The 18,032-nt window shown below is 33.5% G+C and overlaps 1 protein-coding gene across 1 annotated transcript in view; it reads left to right on the top strand.

Annotated features, from left to right (window-relative positions):
• LOC140435722 (zinc metalloproteinase-disintegrin-like NaMP) overlaps window positions 1–18,032 on the top strand; it is a 501,897-nt gene that overhangs the window by 457,450 nt on the left and 26,415 nt on the right. The window contains exons 12-13 of the mRNA XM_072524445.1: window positions 3,757–3,949; window positions 6,866–7,025. Of these exons, the coding sequence (XP_072380546.1) occupies window positions 3,757–3,949; window positions 6,866–7,025 (353 nt within the window). The remainder of the gene's footprint in view (window positions 1–3,756; window positions 3,950–6,865; window positions 7,026–18,032) is intronic.

Here is an 18,032-nt window from a genome sequence, read left to right as displayed (position 1 = left end):
TTCCACTGAATGTGGTAATGGTTAAGCATAGTATGTTGTAATAATTGCATGGCCTTTTTCAAAAGACGCTTTAAAAGAAAGATAAAATTATGGAAAAATAAGTTGATCTCTTTTTTTATATAAAATTTTTTCTACGCGCCAATCTTCCCCAAATTCAGTTCAAATTTAGTATCAAATGATGAAAAGTGTGTACAAAACATATCAATATTTTCATTTTGTTTCAATTGTTAAATCCAGTACTTTTTAAAAGTGCACGTTTATATAACATTTTCATTTATAGAGCAAATACCCAACGATACATAATTGGTTCTTCTAGATGAATAATAGTTCCACAGTTAATTAATACTTAAATAATGTTATTGACTGTAAAGTGAAGTTACGCCGAAAAAGCGGTTCTAGACTTGGACTTGGAATCCATTGACAAAACCAGTTCCATAGATAATCAGTCAATTCATGATTTAGCATTTAAGGCCTGTTTGCTGTGGCAATATTCATCTAGGCGACTAAAACTTCGTGTGGGCAACTAAAGGCGATTTATTCAATCACATTGTAGTCTTTGTGATGATGTTCGCAGAATACTAGCTACGCATCCAAAAAAACCATGTAATGTGTATCATGTAGAAATATTTCACTGTGATGTTTTCAGATCTATTGAGATTCTCTAGTCCGAGATTAGAATGTAACCAAAATTATTATAATTCGTATTGGAATCGTAAATGGTCACTGGTTTTGTTTAAAATATACGTATATATATATATATATATATATATATATATATATATATATATATATTCAGGGATTCTACAGTATTCACTGCCTTCCCTCGCTCAATTATTTCCAACTCTCTCTGTTGTCTCATTCTCCATGGTTTAGGCCTCACTTACTCATGGCGTCGTCTACTTCGTGCCTCCAGAATTTTCGGGGTCGTCCTCATTTCCTCCTTCCTATGGAGCTCTATTCGGTTATTCTCTTTATCCATCTGCTTAGTCTTTTTGTTCTATATCTGTTTAGTTCCATATGTGTCTGTTTCTATTGATGTTCTTTGCTTTACTTAACGTTTCTCCTGCCCATTCTTGTTACTCTGCAGCATCTTCGCAGGCATTCCATTACTGTTGCTACTATCTTACTGCTGTTTTTCTTGTTTATGATTAAATTTTCAGCCCCATATGTCATAATACTTTGCACCAATGTTTTATAAATCTGAATTTTTGTTTTCATATTTAGGTGTTTATTCCACCATACTGAGTTAAGTTGTTGGAATGCTATTTTTGTTTGTCCTAATCTTTGTGTAATTTTTTCCTCTGTTGTTGCATTTTTCGTGATTATAAACCCCAAGTATTTGAATTTATCCTTTCCTTTGATTGTTACGATGTCATCAATCTGTAGATCTTCTGCCTTCTTCACTTGTAGATAGTTACTCTGATTTCGCGAGGTTAATATATAGGTTAGCCTTGACATATTCTTCTTGCAGTTTCTTCATCATGTAGCTGAGGTCGTCTTAGTCTTATGCATTCATTACTTAATCGTCTGCAAAGCTTAACGTACAGGGTATTCGTTCCGTATCGGTACTTCCATGCCTTTGCGTTTTCTTTTCCATGTAGTCAAGGCATTCTCTAAGTATATTTTTAATAGGGTTGGAGATGTGGAATAACCCTGCAGGAGCCCTTTTGTTGTGGTGAAGTCTCCTAAGATTCTAGTTTCCATAAAATATACGTACGATATATAAATGTAGTGACATATTTAAGAAAGGAAAGGACAAAAAACTGACTCTCAGTTTACAAACACGTTTTAGATTTATCGAAAGTACGCTTTAATTCTGTACGTACATGATATGTAGTAAACGTGTATTCCTCTGCCTATGCCCTGAGCCCTTCACAGGGCATGTTGAAACTCTAAATATTGTCAGCTACTTCTCATTGGCTGCAATCTTGTACCACATGGACGGCTTCATGTAGGGATTTTTTCACAAGAGTATTTTGGTCTGTCCATCATCATTCGGCTTTCTACCTTTCCTGGTACTACTAATAGTTTCATAGTCCCAGTTCTTCTAGCTATGTAACCGAAATAATTTAGGTATGCTCGGTTTACTTTTTTTAATAGCCTGTCTTTTATGTAAAGCTCTTTCGGAAATGACAGCTTGGTCCTATATTCTGTCCGAGACACTCTTCTCGAGACAGAATTCTTCTATAAACCCACATTTGAAAGGCTTAGATCTTACTCCTATCAATTTTTTTAAGTCCATGTTCTAGTTGCGTATGTAGTAATGGGAAAAATAAGAGCATTGACCAACCTCAGCTTAGTGTTATTTGTTATTTTTCGGTCTTTTCATATTTTAATTAATTTAGCTGTTGTGGTTTGGGCCATTGGTAGTCTACGCTTGATTTGCCATTTGCCTATGCTGACAAGCAATCGCCATTGTTGGTTATGAGGAAGCCCAAGTATACAAATCTATCTACCACTTTGAAATTCGTCACTTGGCATATGTGCAATACAATATTATTCGGTCCGAATTCTTCGCGTATCAGGCTTAGCCGTTTGGTGATGGTAATCATCATGGATTTCATTCGCTGCTAGTAATGCTGCCAGTAGAAGTAATTCCTCCATCCCATTAGTCTAGTAATTTTCTCATTACATATTCAGAATATATGTTGTATAATAATGGTGACAGTATGCAGCCCTGCCTAGGTCCTTTCTTTGTTTTGAAAGCATCTGAATATATTCCGTGTATTTTAACTATGGCGGAGTTTTTATTATAAATTTCTTATGAGGTTAACTATGTAGTTAGTTACTTCCAATTGTACTCAAAATTGGGAAAATATACATGACAATTCTATTATGCGAAAATGATCAGATTATCATTTCTAAAAATGTGAACAATACTCTACATTTGGTTAGATAAATATTGGCAGAAATAAACAAATAGGGGCTACAAAAGACAATAACAGTAAATATTATGGCAGGAATATGTCATGTACATAATTAAAAACTACTGGATACTTAATCAAGAATACAACTACTTGCGAGTAACATTGATTGAGGACTGAATCAGTGGAGTAAAAATATCTCTAATCGGAACTAATCGTCTCGCTAATGGGCAATGGGCGTCTATGAGAAATATGGAGGGGAGACCAAGGGGAAATATATATATATATATATATATATATATATATTAAACAAAATAGGTAAAGGATGCACCATTGCAGTCGCTTAAATAGGTTATTATGGGATTAAACGCAATAAAAGGACAAAACTGCTGCTAATTAAAACACTAGTAATAAGTACAATGGTTTATATCTTAAAAATATAATTAAGAAACAAGAATATGTAAACAGTAAACGCATAAATTCAGTTAAAAAAAGTTTTTAACTCATTAGCACTCAGTGGAAACAGTCGTTGCCGGTGATTTTCAGCACCTATAATATGAGTGGCATATTTTTACGTGGTATATAATTTTTAGCATGTCCACATGTCCACATGTTTTACGTATAGGAAAAGAAAAACTTTATACATTGTTTTATCCTAATAACCATTAGTTATATATGTACTTGGAAGTATTAACCACCTTGCTACCTTTGTTATTTTTTATTATGCTTTTATATGTTGTTTTTTTTTTTCATTTGCATCCCACGCTGATTATTTTAAATATTTTCTTACTTTTTAACCTCTAACGAGATATTTTAGTGTTAAATGTGCCTGTGTTCACGTTTGCAACCGTAGTGTTAACCCATCTGTGATAAATATTAGATCTATTCACAGGACAACGGCTGGACGAAAGGACGTAAATAATCCGAAGACTTCCGATCTAACGTATTTGGGACTAGTCAGAGATGGTACACCGTGTGGGGAAAACCTCATTTGCCTTAACCAGACCTGCACTAGTATATTTCCCTACGTGAAACAAGAAAAATGTCCTTCGAACCAACCCATTAACGAGTGCTCTGGACATGGGGTAAGATTTGATTCTGATTTTATATAAATTAAGTAATAAGTTTCGTAATTATAATTTTAATCCTCCGTAAGTCGCGGCTGATCTGAGAGATACATTGAAAACATTTTTATAAATATTTTGAAAGAAGTGCATCGTATAATTCTATCTCACTGTTAGCTTTCCATTTAGGTCTTAGGAGTGGGGAAACAGACAACGTCGGCTTTCAGGTAATTTCTAGTGGTTGAGAAGTGAACGTTTGTCATAACCGAACAACAGTTATACGAGTATCTGACAGATGCCGCGACCTCGCAGATCGAACCTATTTTTTTCTTCGTGTTTATTTCGTTGTGTGATCTATATTATATTTAGAATGTCGAAAATGGTATATAAGTTGGATGATCCAAAGGATGTTGAAGAGCTTCAGAGAATGTTTCTTGATTCTGACGATGGAAATGAAAGAAATGAGTTTGAAGATGCAAGTGGCGTGGACGAAATCGATTATGTCGAAGAGTGATCAGAAAACTAATTTCTGACAGCGGACAAGTTCTAGTGAGGATAGCGAAGAGAACGCATTTGAAAACGGGGAATATTTTTTTGTAAAAGACAAATTAACAAAGTGCGGAAAAAATCCAGTTTACAGAAAGAAAATTAGGCGACAAAAATAAAATATTCCGTGTCAATTGCCTCTAGTAAGGAATACTGCACAAAATGTAAAAACTGAATATGAATGCTGGAGCTGTTTCGTGTCAGAAGAACTTTTAGATTTAATTTTACATTATAATATCTATTTATCTACTTGAAATAAATATATAGTATTTATTTCAAGTAGATATTCCACAGAAAGAGATGCTAAACAAACCGACAAAATAGAACTAAAATCATTTTTGGAAGTTTTGTATTTAGCTGGCTTACACCGCAGCAATCGACAAAATTTGGAAGATTCAAGGGCAACAGATGGTAGTGAAATTAAATGATTTATACTTAAGATGTCAATGCGAAGATTTAAATTTATTTACAACTGTATACAAGTCATATGACGATGACAAGACGACTCGACCAGATCGACTAAAGATTGATAAATTGTCAGCTGTTAGACAAATCTTTTCACTATTTGTAGAAAATTGCAAACAGGATACTCTATAGGACAAAATGTAACTATAGACGAGATATTGGTAAGCTTTCGGAGCAGATCCGTATTCAGGCAATATATCCCATCAAAATCAAATAAATATGGGATTTAAATTTTTTCCAAGGTTGATTCTAAGCTATTTTACACCGGCAATATGGAAATTTATGCAGGACTGTAGTCTGGGTCCACTTCGTGTCAGCAATAAACATGTTGATGTGGTCAAGAGATTAGCTGAACCTTTATATAATTCAATACGAAATATCACCGCTGATAATTGGTTTACCAATCTAACTCTCGTCAGCGATTTGAAAAAAACCAGACTATCATATGTAGGGACAGTCAGAAGAAACAAACGTCAACTACCACCTGAATTAGTGAGTACGGCAAACAGACCAATGAAATCTAACTTTTTTGCTTTTAGTAAAGATTGTACTTTTGTATCGCATGTGCCGAAGAAGGTAAAACACGTAATTTTAGTATCTAGTATACACTTCTAGAAGTAAATGGAGCTAGTACTAATGGAAGCTCAAGAAAATTTTAGAAGAATCCACTTCCTGTGAATAGCATCAGAAACAGATTGTCGAAGTGTGGCTAGCGTAATGTACGGGATCGCCCATTATCTGGCAGGCGGCCAAAAACTGCAACTAATGAAGATAAGACTGTAGATATCCTTCTAGATGTTCAAGAAAATCCTAGAACATCTACGTATGAACTATCTAGAAATCACGATATTAGGAAGAAGACCGTACAAAAAATTTAACATTAAAATAAGCTCCACTCTTATACAATTCAATATAACAATGAAACCATTTTAGAAAAAATCGATAGACAAAACAATTTTTTAGATTCTCTTGTATTTGTTAATTAAGCGACATTCTGCTTGAACGGTACTGTTAATAGACACAATTGTCTACACTGGTCACATTCCAATCCACGATAAATGAGACTCACACACTATATCAACAAAAATTTAATGTATGGGTATTTAGTAAAAAACCATTTAATAGGTCCATTTTATATTGGCGTACTTACCGGTGTAAAATACCTAGATATTCTCCAACATCAAATTATTCCTGAAATGATCAATTTATTTCCAAATATGACGTGAAGTTTCAACAGGATGGAGCACCTACCCAATATCACAAAACTGTTCGACAATATTTGAATACCGTTTACCCCCAGAGTCGAAGATGTGCAACTAATTGGCCAGCAATATCTCCCGACTTGATTCCACTTAATTTTTTTAACTGATGGACCGGGTCTATGTAAACAGAGCAACTAATTTAAATGATTTAAGCATCGCATACGTCTTGAAATGCGGGCAGTTTCTCCAGAAATGATCAATGATCCTTGATGAAACTTTCAAAATAGATTGCATTATTGCAAAAAAAAAGGCGGCCAATACATAAGCACCTTTTTTTAAAAAAATGCATTATTTTATTTGTTACTTTTTAAAATTAATATAAATTGTTTAACAAATACATGTATTATGTCTTTGGAAATTTTTTCTTTTATTATATTAGTGGTATATGGTGTACTACATTAGGAATATGGTACTTTCTGCTATTACTGAAAAGAGAAAAAATAAGCTTTTCTATAATATATCACCAGGTTGCTATTTAAATAAAGTTAAGATGGCGGCGATACGATAAACGCTGACGTCATACAAATTTAAAATACTCTCTAGAACATGCAGAATATCGCCTTATTCGGGATCCGAGAATTTTATAACTATGTATTTATTGGTTTCAGAGTAATAACCGTATTTCCATACTTTTGTTATTATAAAGCTGAATTATCTCTTTCAGGTTTGCACCAACCAAAATAAGTGCTACTGTGATTCCGGTTGGACCGGCACTGATTGCTCAATTCAAGCAGAACTGACTGAAACACCGCATGCTACAACCACTCCAGACCTACAACCTACAAATCTTCAAGACCAAATGCAAAAGAAAGAGACCCCCTACGGTACGTCATAGTCAATTTCTTTTTTAATTCTAATTTTTTCAATAGCATATTATGTTTAAAATAGTTTTGACAATAAACAAACTAAAGTATTCATATTATCCCCTTAAAAAGAAGATTATTGTAGGTGTCACAATTTATAGTCAATTGAAAAATGACAGTTAATAAGTGATATTACAATCATAAAGAAATTTTATTACTTAAAAACTATAGTACTGAATGGTATGAGCATGGAATTACTTAACGTACAATAAAAAATTATTTCATGTTATCAATTAGAATATTATAAAAAAATGAACATGGCATATTTTTACTAGTTTTATTTTTATCATGTTAGTCTTCATATTTTCAATTCATGTTAACAATACAACCTTTGACTATTTAGTAGGTAGAGAGCGGGACATAATATATATATATATATATATATATATATATATATATATATATCTACGGCATAAAGTGGACTCCGCCCATGTTAAAATTCAGGTTCAAGTGAGCTCCATGGTCAAGTGGCCACCGATATACGGAGCTCACTTGACCATTCCATAATATTGGCTCTGTCGATTCGTCAACATGTATAGTTTCATAATTTTTAAAAATTTTGTGGAACCCCTAAGTACCCCTGTATCATGAATGTATATCGCTTAGTTCACGTGTATATATTATAGGGGTCGTTCAGATCTTTTTCCGTGTATATTGGAACCATAAGTATATCGGTTTAAGTAAGCTCTGATAGTTTGGCAACTATGGGATTAAGCCGTTTATTTCCAGCGGATATTCTAAACGGTTAATATGAACTCCTTACTTTTGTTATCATTCATACGCATTACAGTATGTAACAGATATGTGTACTACCAAATACCTGTTTTTGGTAGGTACGTGCTTTTCTAAAAATAGATTTATAGATACAAAAGGATTTCATTACCAAGTTGGATGTGTTTTTTCATATGCGAAAATTATCTAATGTATTTTGTTAACGTGAGTATGTCTTTATACGTTTTATTTGAGAATCCGGTTAATAAGAACTTCTTTTATTTCATCCATTGTTTCATGATATCTTATATACAGCTTTTTATTATTTTATTTCTTCTATTTTATTATTTTATTTTTTTATCTGTGTACTACATATAATTCTGGATAGAAGGTTATCTCAAAATAAATATTTAAGTGCTAAAATAGATATTTTTTGTTAAAATGGGTAGTAGTGCACAAAAAAGGGAAGACTGATTAATTTATCTAACACGAATTATACAACTTCACCAATATTACATATTTCTGAATGTTTTATCTCCTATTTAGGGGTAATATGTAATCAATATAAGTGGAGTTAGTGTCAAATTTGCAATGATCTTTATAAGTAATAGCTTACTGACTGTACTTTACATGTTTAGTTCACATAAATAAACCTTGTCCCTTCAGAAAAGAGCGATTCGAATGGTAAAGTTTACTAAGAAAGTGTAATAAGTCTTATACCACCCCACATGCACACAAGTTAAAAGGTGTTTGCAGGCCAGAGTCCTCCTGGCAGAGTTAAGAAAGATAACTACCATAAGGAAGTTCCTTTCGAGGGATCAGATGGCGAGGAGCAGCTTATTTTTGTTTGTATATCTTGCAGATTTGTTGATATAGCCATTTTTCCTTGATTTTAGTCATAAAATGGGCTGATATTCGCGGAGTGGATGTTACGAATCTGGACTTTGTTTCTTTTGCTCTCTAGCTACTTATCTTCGGATATTAGGTGAATTGATAGCTACGATATTGTAGAGCTTATGTATGGATGTGAGTCTTAATATTTGCTGAATTTGGCTGACTAATTTATAACTAAATCTACGTGTTAAGTATGTGTTGGTGTCACTTATACTATCAAGGTATATTAGGCAGCAGAAGCATAGAGTTCAAGCGTCTACGTTTTAAGGGTGGAAGGATGTGCTTCACATTTTTAGCTGACAAGTTTGCAGAGAATATTATTTTCTGGTTCTAGTTTGGCATTTGATTTTAAAAAAAGTACTGTGAATGACAAAGTGTGATAGAAACTATCTTCAAGCTATTTATGGCAAGTCCAGAGTTTAAGGATTTCATGACACTATTGGTTCAGGTATATATTCAGATTTGTGAAAGTGTCTCTGTTAGGGACATTGAAGGAGCACACCTAACTTTTTTCGGGGTTTGGCTTAAAATTGAGTTATAATCTATTTTTGTTGTATTTAAGGTATGATTTAGATTTTTCTCCACTTCACCAACAAAAGTTTTTGGCTGTGCAACAATAGATAATGTATCGTCTACATAATAAAAGTCCTAGTATTTACTGGTATAAGTTGTGTAAATGTTATACAGAGTAGGTGCCATTACAGGACCCCGAAGAGACAGTTATTCTACGTTCTCCATCTGCTATTCTTACCATTGAGTGATACGAAAAATTTTCTGTTGTGTAGGCATACGCGGATAATACAAGTGAGTTTATAATTTCAGGGGATATTACATAGATTTTGGAGAAATACCCTATAATTTAAGGTGTCGTAAGCGGCATTAAGATTAACAAATACCACTCCTCATACCTGATATTTTTCGTACTTCTCTTAGCTGTGTTGGGCAAGATTTAGTATTTGTGACGTATATGATTTAACCTGTCATATATAGCCACTTTTTTTTTAATTTGAGTTTTTCTTCTATTATCGATTTATATTAAGGATCATGTGCAGAAGTATTTTGTATAGCTGACAAAATAAATAGATATATTGGCCGATAGCTTTTGTGGTCGTTGGAGTGTTTGCCAGGTTTAAGCAAGGCAACAACTTTGTCTTTGCTTTGCTTGTCTAAAGACTTTGGATATTAGCCATTGTTGTATTTTTGGTTCAAATTTTAGAGTTAGTTTTGTTCTCAGATCCTCAGCCAGGAGCCGTAATATTGTTCATTATATACGTGGATAGCGGATCCAAGCTCAACATCGTTGAAAGGTTCTCTCAGCTGACTGGTTTAGTTTTCTTTTATTATAAGTTTTTCTTTGCTTCTTTGCCTGCATTTAATGTGTAATTTTCAGCGATCAGCTTAATACCAAATACCATAGGATTGGCCATATATGTGCTTCCTGCATTTTGTTAAGCGCATATGTAAAGTGGAGTGTCTTTATCTCTAGATATACTCTTAATATTTATACACATAATTAGAATAGTTAAAGACGAAAAATATCCTGGCTTAAAAACCTAAGGGAATGGTTTGAAAGCAGTAGTGCAGAACTTTTTAGAGCGGCAGTCAACAGAGTTCGTATAGCTATGGTGATTTCCAACCTTCGATAGAAGATGGAACTTAAAGAAGAAGGTGGAAAAAAGCATAAACTATCTACGTAATAAATCCCATTAACCTGTTAGTAATGGATAACCAGATATATTTAAAAAAAATTAAGTGCCTTTCTTTTTATTTTGGATTTTGAATTTTGCATAACTAGAGCAAGCGACTAATTTTTGTGTATTAGTTTTGCATTAGTAGACCAAGCGCCTCTTGCGAGCGTTTTAATGATTTTAAATCGAATATTTGGCAACATATGTACATAAACGTTGTTAACAATGGTGACGTTGGCAACTTGTTGAGGCGTTTAGATAAAGAAGTAGTGACAGTTATTGCTTAAATTTTTCTATAATAGTCACATTACAGAAGAGCTAACACAGAAAGAGAATACCTAACAAAAGACATAACACTAAGTAAAATGTATGAATTGTATATTAAAGAAGCAGACAATGACCTTGTTAAATTTTCGTTTTACAAAAAAATGTTTTTAACACGATTTAATCTTCAAAGAAAAAAGTTGAAAAAAGTTGCTTGTAGTAGATGTGATTGTTTCGAATTAGAAATTAAAAATTGCGCAGATAACGAACAATTAAGCAAGTTAAAAAAAGAAAAAATGTGCACTTAGAAGAAGCTGAAAATGCACAATCTAGAAGAAAGCTAGACATGAAGATAAGCAACTATCAACCAGAAGTGGAAACCTTTTGTTTTGATTTAAAGAAAAACTCTTCCCCTTCCGAGAATTCTAACAAATATTGTATATTATAAGCGTCAATTATGTATTTACAACCTTGGTATCCATAGCGCCAAGGATAGCAAAGGTCATTGTTATATTTGGATAGAAGGTGAAGCTGGTCGGGCAGCCCAGGACGTAGGCATTTGTCTTAAGAAACATATTGAAGAAAATGTTACTTCTTCAAGACATGTAATTTTTTGGTCAGACTCTTGTGGCGGCCAAAACCGCAACATCAAAATAGTTTTGATTCTGAAAACGATTTTGGAAACTCATCCTACCATTGAAAAAAATACATTACGCTATTTCCTTCGTAGTCATAGCTTTTACTCAATGGTAGTGATTTTGGAGATTTTGAAAATGCCCTAAAATTTCAACAACGTTTATATATGGTTGATGATTAAATAAACGTGATGAAAAAATCCCGTAAAAAGAAACCACTAGTAGTTCACAGAATGAAAAAAGAAGAATTCGTTGGAACAAAGAAGTTAGAAACTATGATTACAAACCGTAAGTCAGACATAGAAAACAGTAAGGCTGGTTTAAAACAAGAGAAATTTAAATAAGAAAGGATATACCACTCATTATTTTTATGAAAACTTAACACTAGTGAAGTTGAAGTAAATCTTTACAAGGATTTTTAAAAAGGACGGCCTGTTGCAATGCAATCCGTAAGTAACCACTTGATTCCTCTTTGGCCCACAGGCAAGCCACTTTTTGTGCCTAAGCTTAACGACAATCTTTAACGCACCTAATACCAAATGATGCAAAACCTTTGTATTGCTCTCTTTTCAGAAACAATACAATAGAAGACGACATTAAAAGATTTTATATTTTTGATTAATTTCTTAAGTAATATAAAATATTCAAAAACAACGACTATTTTTGTCATACCCAAAAAGAAATAATAGCTTGTGGCCTACCAAAAATTCACTAAAAGTGATATTTTAGTTACTCATCACTAGACCAAACGACCTCCATGTCGCTTGGTCTACTGATGTATAACACAATTACACAATGTGGCGAAAATCGTAAGTCGACCAAAAGACTTTTTTTTTTTGTTTTTCTTTAATATTGGACAAGTTACTATTTCGCACTTATAAGAAACATAAAAAACTGTATTCGAAAACAAAAAATTACGACAATTGTAACATATAGTGAATTTTAATAGAGTGAAAACTTTAAAGTCAAATATCTCAAAATCATATTTTGGCGCTTGGTCAAGTGATGAATTACGCCTTCCATATAAAATTACGAGACAATTTTCATATGCTGTGGACAAATCGTCATATTTGCGTTATATTGATATGTATACGACAATCAGCTGTAAAAGTCATTGCCTTTTTTTTGCCGTATCATATTTTAGTATAGTCTTCTGATTTATTTTGTAGTATGTTAACTAAACCGGTGTAGTTTGCGTGAAATGAATCCACAATTCGTCTAATAATATTATGTTTTTAAACAGTTGTGTTTTTATGCTCATCCGTTCACTTTTTGTAAAGCAGTCTGTGTAAATATTAGGGATTTACTTATATAATCTTTTTGTATATATATTTTGTTTATTGATTTTACTTTTTAGATAAAGTTTCATAATTATAGTCCTCTTGCTTTTATTATCTATGGTAATACATATACATACCCAATTCGAAAGGGAGAAAACCAGCGGTTTATAGATTAAACATAGACATTCTTCTCTCTATCTCCCTCTATGTTATATAAAGATCATCGTCATCGCATAGCCAAAACACAGCAAGATTCTATTGCCTTTTCTTCTTTTTGTCTCCTCATTTCTATTGTAAACTCAGCTACGTAAATGACGTTTTAAAAATTTATGTCAATATTTCTGAAGTGCCTTTCCTGGGATAATTTTTTTAAGCTCAGTTCGTTTGATTACAAGTAATTGATTTGATAGCTTTCAACAGAGAAGTATTGATTGTAGGTAGAATAGCAAGTGTTGATAAATATGATGGGTCGGTAGGTAGTCTCATTATTCCTAAATCTGATCATATGTTACCTCCACCCTTCATTTGTAGACATCGTCTCGTGGTATTCTCTCAATTTAACTTGGTAATGCAGTTATTGAGAGAGCCTTTGGATATAGCTAGCTGAACGTTGGAGTTGAGATTGAGTTTCTTGTACGACATTGCTATCTTTATATATGTGTTTGACATTGGCATTAGTTCCGTTCGTATTGGTTAGTACTCGGACCTTTGTAAGTCGGAAAATACCTCTGATGGCTGTTCTAGCAATCCTGATTCCTGATCTAATTAATACGTTCTTGTCACATATCCACACATTAGCACTGGTTTAATCACTGTTTTATATATCCTGCTTTTAGAGATTCGTATTAGACTTCTGGATTTAAAAGTGTTATAAGGGTTATATATACATCAATTAGCTACCTGAATATTCCCTTTTATTTCTTATGTGACAACGTTATCTACGATATCTAAAACGCTGCAATCTTTCAAAATGATATGGCTTTATCGTATGGCGTTACGTTATGCCCCACTCTACATCCTCTCTTTTGTATGTTAAAGAACATTTATTTGAATTTTGTATTAGTGACTATTAGACCGTTTTTTTGCTGCTACTAATTTATGGATTAAATCCAGATAGCAAATAGATATTCTTCACTTTCTCGAAGAAATATTATTCTAACACACAAAATTAATAAATTGCCAAAACCTTCCTTGCATATTCTGTTCACTTATGAGGGGCAGCAATATCAGTACCAAGATAAGGCGTATAGTCCTGGACTGGCTAATTGTTGGATAATAGGAAGCGTGAGTCTAGCAGTTTTATTGCTTTCGGGACTGCACCAGGTATCGGGGAGCAGAAATATCATTACCAAGTTAATGCATATAGGAATTGTTGCTTGAACTTTATTATTATTAACATCATTTAATCTTCGCTTATCCACTGCTGGACATAGATCTCCCTTATAATTTTCCATCTATTTCGATCTTGTGCCTCTTGCATCCAATTCCTATGACAACGTTTTAGATCGTCAGTCCAACGTGTTGGTGGACGACCTCTGCTTCGGTAGGCATCATCTCTTGGTCTCCATTCCAGTATCCGCTTGTCCATCTATTATCTGTCATTCGAGCCACGTGACCTGCCCAGTTCCATTTCAGTGTTGCTACTTTCTCTACTGCATCAGCCACTCCGGTTCTTTGTCGTAGCTGGCGATTTGGGATCTTGTCTCGTAGTGAAATGCCCAACATAGCACGCTCCATCGCCCTTTGACACACACGGATCTTTTGAACTGTTCTCCTTGTCATGGTCAACGTTTCCGCACCGTAAGTTAACACTGGCAAAACACACTGATTAAACGTTTTTCTTTTAAGGCATATTGGTATATCAGACGATTTGAAAATATGGTTCAGCTTGCCGAAGGCTGCCCAAGTCAGTCTTATATGACGGAGAAGCTCAACGGTTTAGTTATCTTTTCCTATGCGAATCTCATGACCTAGGTATTTATAGGCCATTACCTGGTCTATGGATCTTGTTCCTACGCATATATCTTCGCTGACTACAAGATTTGTCATCATCTGGGTTTTAGATATATTTATTTTCATTCCCCCTTCTAGCGAGGAAAGGTAGAGCTGATTTAAAAGTTCTTTGGCCTCATCTATCCTATCAGCTATTAGTACAATATCATCTGCAAACCTTAGATGGCTAACATTTTCTCCGTTTATATATATAGAAGAATGCCACTTGGGCGTCTCAGTATGCAATGAAGAGAAAACATCCAATCATATCTCAAAAAATTAACATCGTGAAGGTTATTTTTTGAACCCCATAACAAATGGCTAATCTTTTACTTTTCATTAAAAATTTAAATTTTAATAAGCCACGTAAATAACGTTTTAAAAATTTATGTCAATATTTCTGAAGTGCCTTTCCTGGGATAACTTTTTTATTCTGGTTTGTTTGATTACATGTAATTGATTTGATAGTCCCCAACAGATGAGTATTGACTATAGGTAGGATAGCAGGTAGTTGAACAGGCATGTGTTGATAAATATGATGGGTCGGTAGATAGTCTCATGATTCCTAAATCTGACCTTATGTTACCTTCCCCCTTCATTTGTGGAAGTCCTAAGGACATTTTTTCTCTTGGGGCATCCTCCCAATTTAACTTGGCAATGCAGTTATTATAAAGCCTTTGGACATAGCCAGCGCAACTTTAGCATTGAGATTTAGCTTCTTGTACGACGTTGCTGTCTTTATATACGTGTTTGACCTTGGCATTATTTCCGTTCGTTAATGGTTAGTACGCGGACCTTTGTAAGTCGGATATTACTTCTGATGGCTTTTCTAGCAATCCTGATCTAATTAATACCTGAGTTTCACGTACATTGTTTTGTCAGCGTTCTCGTCACATATCCACACATTAGCACTGGTTTAATCACTGTTTTATATCGTTTCAATCCTTTAAAATTATATGGGTTTATTGTTACGTTATGCCCTTCTCTACGTCATCTCTTTTGTATGTTAAAGAACATTTATATGTTTTATTACTGACTATTAGACCGTTTGTTTTTTTTAGCTAATATCATTATTTTATAGCATCCCATTATTTAATTTATGGATTAAATCCGGATAGCAAATTGATATTCTTCACTTATGACATTCTGCAATTATTGTTGGATAGCCCAAAATTGACGAAGTAAGTCTAAAACGTTAAACACAAAAATTTTTTATTATCCAATAACTTCGAGTCTTTATCGCGGTTAATCAATTTCTTCCTTTAAAAAAACGTTTTTTGGCTTATTTCAGATACCCCTGAAGATGCTCTAGGGAGCGAAAGTACTTGGGCAAGATTTAATTAATAAAACTGTGCTCGATATCTGCCTTTATTTTATCAAAGTTCATTTATTCGAGCATTCAACCTTGTATCTATTTTTTTATTGTGTTTAAGATATGATTTAGATTTTTTTCCACTTCAGCAACAAAAGTTTTTGGTTGTGCAACAGGAGATGTATTGTCTACGTAATAAAAGTCCTAGTATTTACTGGTAATGGGTGTTAATGTTCTATTATCGGTAAAATTATATTAAGGATTATGTGCAGAAGTATTTTATATAGCTGACAAAATAAATATATTGACCGATAGCTTTTGTCGTTGTTGGAGTTTTTGCAGGTTTAAGCAAGGTAACAACTTTGTCTTTGCTTTGCTTGTCTGCAGACTTTGGATATCAGTAATTGTTGTGTTTTTGGTACAAATTTTATAAGCTTTGTGCTCAGATCTTCAGTCAGTAACCGTAATATTGTTCATTATATAGGTAGATAGTGGATCCAAGCTCAACATAGTTAAAAGGTTCCCTCAGCTGACTGGTTTTGTCCTCTCTCATTTAAGTTTTTCTTTACTTATTTGCCAGCAGGGATAGCACTTTTACATTTATTATGTGTTTTTCAGGAATCATATTAATACCAAATGCCCTAGGTTTGGCCCTCTATATGTTTCCTGCACTAGAAATACGTCACATTTGTGCTAAGCACCCTTAATATTTATAGACATAATTAGAATAGTTGGTCCTAAAAGGGCCGATTTGACAAAAATCATATTGAACGGGTGATTAGCCGATTAATTAATTGTTCTTTACCCAGGGTACGTCCGATTGCGGTGGTCTTATTCTTCTTCTTCTTTCAGTGCCTATTCGTTCCGAATATTGGCAATCATTCTGGCTATAACTATTTTATTGACTGATGCTTTAAATAGATTCGTTGTTGTTGTGGAGAACCATTTCCTCAGGTTCTTCAACCATGATATTCTCCTTCTCCCAATTCCTCGCTTTCCGAATACTTTACCCAGGTGGTGGTCTTATTAGTACTTAAATTTTCGTAAAGGCTTCTCTTTTGAACTCCATAATAAATGGCTAATCTTTAACTTTTCATTAAAAATTTAAATTTTACATACTGTTACTTTTCGACGATATTTCGAATCAGATATGTATAGTAATCACCGTACTTAATAAAGAGTCTCTTTGTGAAAAGTAAGTTAGTTTATCATATCGGTGACAACTCATATATGGATAATAAGGACATAAACGGGTAAAATAAGTGTACAAAATTTCAAATAAATATATTGACGCTATTGCTCAGAAGATGGGTTTATCCCAGAGATCAAAGGTTACAGGTATATTAAAGGTTCTGTTTACGTATTTTCATTACTAAAAAAGTATATTTAAGATAAAAGCCTTAAGGTATTTTTAGATTCTATGGAAATTAAAATTTAGGGAAATCAGCAAATTAAAAAATACAGCCATAATTCTAAATCACCAACTTGAGACAAACAGTTGTCCCCTCTTCAACTTATTCAGTTACAGGCTATAACATGTAAACGCATACCTGTTTTATTGTCAGATAAAATAAATTTCCATCAAGTGACAGTCGAATCCATCACTTACTTAAAGAGTAGGAAAAGACATGCTTATGCTTTAGAGTACGGGTACTTTATTACAAAGTACCCTTTGCTTTTGGCAATTAGTTTCTCACTTTCTCAGCGATGGATCTCTCTTTCCTCATCAATAATGTTTTCGCTCGATACTGTCTGAATATCTTATTCTACGATATTTAGATTTCACTATATGCTCTACATTTCTTGGCAATACTTCTGATGGCTTTTCTGATAATACTGATCTTATTAATACCTGAGTTTTACTTACATTGTTTTGTCAGCGTTCTCGTCATGTATCCAGTCAATAGCATTGGTTTAATCACTATTTTATATATCCTGATTTTAGGGATTCGTATTAGACTTCTGGATTTAAAAGTGTTATGTGGGTTATATATACATCAGTTAGTTACCTGAATATTCAATTTTATTTCTTATGTGACAACGTTATCTACGATACCCAAAATGCTGCAATCTTTCAAAATTATATGGGTTTAGTGTTACGTTATGCCCTACTCTATTGTATGTTAAAGAACATTTATTTGGTTTTCTGATTACTGACTATTGACCGTTTTTTTGCTGCTTGTAGCATTATT

The sequence above is a fragment of the Diabrotica undecimpunctata genome, chromosome 1, assembly GCF_040954645.1.
Source record: "Diabrotica undecimpunctata isolate CICGRU chromosome 1, icDiaUnde3, whole genome shotgun sequence".
Classification (NCBI taxonomy): Eukaryota; Metazoa; Arthropoda; class Insecta; order Coleoptera; family Chrysomelidae; genus Diabrotica; species Diabrotica undecimpunctata.
Note: the sequence above shows the minus strand (reverse complement) of the source record. Positions and strands in the feature narration are given on the sequence as shown.